This window comes from Buceros rhinoceros, unplaced genomic scaffold, assembly GCF_000710305.1.
Source record: "Buceros rhinoceros silvestris isolate BGI_N320 unplaced genomic scaffold, ASM71030v1 scaffold8662, whole genome shotgun sequence".
Lineage (NCBI taxonomy): Eukaryota > Metazoa > Chordata > Aves > Bucerotiformes > Bucerotidae > Buceros > Buceros rhinoceros.
This window is the reverse complement of record NW_010397150.1, coordinates 1,516-5,695: the sequence shown is the minus strand read 5'-3', so window position 1 is coordinate 5,695 and position 4,180 is coordinate 1,516. Positions and strand designations below refer to the sequence as shown.

Sequence of the window (4,180 nt, the reverse complement as noted above, 5' to 3'; positions counted from 1 at the left end):
GCTGCTGCAGAACCAAGCCGGTGACCAACCTGTGCAGTGCTGGGCTGTCCGCAGCATCTCCCACTCCGAACTGGCCGAGTTAGAAACCGTCCAAAAGTCGACCAGTACCAGTCAGTGCGTTGTTTGGACAGGGAGTCCACACTGAGAACTCTGCTAGCAGGGGGGGATGCTCTTTTTCTCCTTCTGTTCATTGCAGAGCCACAGGTTGGTTTATTCTGCTTCGTCTGAGGATTATTCGTTTTGATCTGACTGACTTAGCTGAGCTGACATTAAACGAACCTTGTTGTGGAGGACTGGTATGATGTCCCTAAAGCAGACAGAACTCATACGTCAGCTCCGTGTTTGTATGATCATGGAACTTCCTAAATTCACGGGTTTGAGTCAGAACTACAATTACTATTTTTTCCCTTGTGAGGGGACAGATCTGTGTATACAGAAATGTATATACCAGGTGGACTTGCGAGCCCTTAGTGTCTCTTCTTCCCTTCTTATTTCAGACCAGGGGAAGATGCTTTTTCTCCTTAACATTCTCTCCCAGCACTCTGAATTAGAGATTTATTTGCAACGAAAAATCAATTAGTCCTAAATTTATTCATGGATTTCAGGTCCAGCGATCAATGCAAGTCCACTCAGTGGGCTCAAGGGGACCCAGTTCATCCCAGTTAATGTGTCTGAAGGGGAATTACCATTGATGCTTTTTTTTTTTCCCTTTAGGTCAGAGATCAGACTTTGCTGTCACAGACTGCGGCAACCAGGAATGACTTCACCCTGCAGCTACCCAAACTGCACCTAGAGACCTTTGCAGTGGAAGGGCTGAGAGGCAGGCCAGAGGTTGTAGCATTTCAGGTTAGAGTCTAAAATAATCCTTTTTTTTTTTTTTCTTTTTTCCTTTTTTGCATCTCAGACAGAACAAGAAGCTAGACTGCTATGAATGTTTGGAGAACAAAAAGCTTCAAAACTGTTACAGTCAGCCGTTGAAAGAAGTAATTTACATACATACTCGAGAATAGGGTATTTCAGAGATGTTGTGAACTTTTAATTTTGCGGTTATAATGTTAAATAACCGATGGGAATATGACCATGGAAATATGCAAATGTTGTATTTGCAAATTAATATCGCTTAATTTAAGCAAGACAAATAAGTTAAAATAAGATAAGACAAAATAAGACCAAAAAAACCCCCAGGATTTTTATGCTGCTTCTTGGTCAGTATCAGATTTTTTCCATGTTTTAGAAATAATAGTGATTTTTGAGCATTCCTAGTTTAAAAGAAACTGATATTTGGAATACTTAATATAGCACCCTTTTTGTTCATGTAGATTTAAAACCTTTTATATTTGAAAGTGCTAGTTTCATTAGGAGGAAACAGTGGGGGGAGGAAAAGAGAAACGAACTGAAAATGTACATATTTTCAGTTTTGAAAATGGATTCTGTGCGAAGCCTCTTTTTTTTTTTTTAACGTTTGTAGTGTCTTATACACAAACTATCCCTTAGTTCTTACAGTTGTGCAAAATGGTGTCATTCTTGTGATACTTTATTGTTAAAAGCAGAACATTGTTTTTCTCAATGGGAGAATAAAGGCAGATGAGTGCATACTTCTTTGCTTGTGCTCTTCTGTGTGGATCACAGAGAGGAAGTCTAGTCATGTAAGGTGCAGGGAAGTCAGACAATGCAAGTGTTGCACAGCGTGTGTACATTTCTGTAGTAATCCTTTTTAATTTATTGTAGTTTTTCTGTTTTAGATGCAACATATAGTTGCAGAAACAGGGTCACAAAATCTAACATTCATGAAAGGCAGATAGATTCCAGGCTGGACATCTCTCACTGTTGCCCTCTTGCACGCATGTGTTTCAGTATGATAAAGATAAAGTGATGTGTTTTATTGTGTTTGCATAATAAAGTAGTAATACATCACACCTTGACGTTCCCTATGTTAACTTTAGTTAACATAACTGTACATCCCTAGCAAAGGGAGAGTTGCAAATGTTTCCCCAGTACAGTAATGATCACTTTCAAGACTATGCAAGAGGTTCCTTCCACAGGTGGCATCTTTTCAAAGAAACTGTTGTAGAAATCACCAGCTTTGAAATACTACTCTTCTAATTTGGTGGCCTATTCAGTGATAGCTGCCTTTCTGCATCCCCCCCCCCCCCCTCCATCCCAACTCCCATTCTCTTTTTTTTTTTTACCTGAGAATGATTATAGGAGCTTTCACAAGACATCTGTTCCTTCTTTCTTTCTAAGAAGAGGAAGAGGAACAGAGGTATAAAAAGTTGTGTTTCACATTTGTACAGAGTGCTTGTGGTATAACTAACATGTAGTAATGTGTATGCTGGGTAACTTACTGCTGGTGCAGTAAGGTAAACATATGTTTTCTTTACCTGACAGCTCCAATTACACGTGGTCAATCTATGTACACAAAGAGCATCAATGGTTCACAGTCTATCTCACTATCTCACTGTGCAGTTCCTTTTTTCCTTTTCTTCATTTTTCCTTTTTCCTTCCCTCTCCCTGTCCTTGTTTCTATGTACATAGTGGCTGTTTGATAATTTTCTAAGTAGATGATACCGATTTTATTACAAAATTTCCCTTTTATAGCTGGGAGTCAGCTAATTGATGTTAATTAATCTCTATGTAAAACTATCCTAACAGCAATCCTGCAATCTTGACTGAGGTAAGGAGTTAAGAATCACTTTATGGATGCTTCTTATTAAAACCAGTGAAACTGTTTGCATGCATGGTCCGTATAACTGCTTCTACTACATGTATTTTACAGTTAGTCTGTGACAAGTATATTTCAGTTAAAGGCCTTATAATCTGCAAGGAGTTTTCTTCCAAATTTATTGAAATTTGATGGTTTCTTTTAAAAAAAGGCTTAAAGATTAAGATCTTAAATTAGACAGCAAGTAAGCAATGAAGCACTGGCAATCAGAACTGAGTACTGGCAGAAGATTGCATTGCTTTATTTTTATTATTCATTCATCCAGTTTGTAGTAGGTGGCTAAAGTCAGTACTTAATAACAATTTTACATCCATTGGTTCAGTGTGTATCACTTTTTCATATGAGAGGAAGAGAAAAAGCTGGTGTATTTGTATGTGCATACACATCAGCATACTTTACCTTTCTTCCAAATTTTTTTGGAAAACAAGTGGCTCTTAGAGGTGTTTTGAATTCAATCGTCTATCCTTACTTTACTTGATGGTTTCAGCAGCATTAGGGATGTATATTGCATGACATTGGGAATACAGGAAGTCTTGGATATTTTTAGATTGCTGTTATATCAATATGAATGTTTCTTGGGAAAAAGACACTTTCTTTATAGGAGACAAGTGCATAGAAGATTGGCATAATGCACTGAAGTTGCTTGACTGTGAACTAAGCTATGAGAGATTTGGGTTTTTGTGTCATAATTAATTAATTACCTTGTAAAACCAGAAGGTTGTTTTTTCTAGCCCATGGATCCAGCATTTCAAATACCATGAAAGCTTACAGGGCTGATCAGACAAACACACAGATAAACCCCCCAAAGCAGGTAATTGTTAAGCTGTATAGGAAGTGGTGTGAGTCTTTAATGAATGTGTTGTATACTCTAGTGTTAGACCTTTAGTTGATTAAATAAAATATCTGGGACACAAAGTTCTGTGAATCTTCTCCAAAGCCTGCACTTTATGTAATGGCTCATGAATTGCAAAATTACATAATAGATTGAAATGGAAGTTATTCAACAAGAATGTACTTGCATGGAATGTCGTCTAAAGCCTCATGCAAGTAGTGAATGTATGACTTCATTTGTAGACATTTGTTAAATTCTTGGAAACTAACAAGAATAGTTTGAAAATGTCACTTGAGATGGATAAGTAATGAAAAAAATGCAGTATCTGAAGAGCAAAATGATACTATTGCTATAGCTTTCAAACACTCTCACCCGGTACTTAATCACTGTGAAGGATGTTATGTCACAAAGCGGTAAAGTTTGTTACTACTATAGTAGTATTTTCAAGTATCTGAAACACATGAGTACAGGATTTAAGCTGTGCTGATCTGGCCATGCCTGAATGTTCTCACTAAAGAAAAAATTGTGATTATATGTGAATCTGCTGGTAAATACAGGATATAGGGTGAAAAAGAGCAAGTGAAATAACGTGAGATTCCTAATTCTAGTAGTCTTTCCTGGCAGAT

At 37.4% G+C, this 4,180-nt stretch overlaps 1 protein-coding gene across 1 annotated transcript in view; it reads left to right on the top strand.

Annotated features, from left to right (window-relative positions):
• CCDC171 (coiled-coil domain containing 171) overlaps nucleotides 1-846 on the top strand; it is a gene marked incomplete at its 3' end in the record, with an annotated part of 103,521 nt that extends 102,675 nt beyond the window's left edge. Inside the window, exon 21 of the mRNA XM_010146142.1 lies at nucleotides 715-846. Coding sequence (XP_010144444.1) covers nucleotides 715-846 — 132 coding nt within the window. The remainder of the gene's footprint in view (nucleotides 1-714) is intronic.
• Between the last annotated feature and the right edge of the window lie 3,334 nt (nucleotides 847-4,180).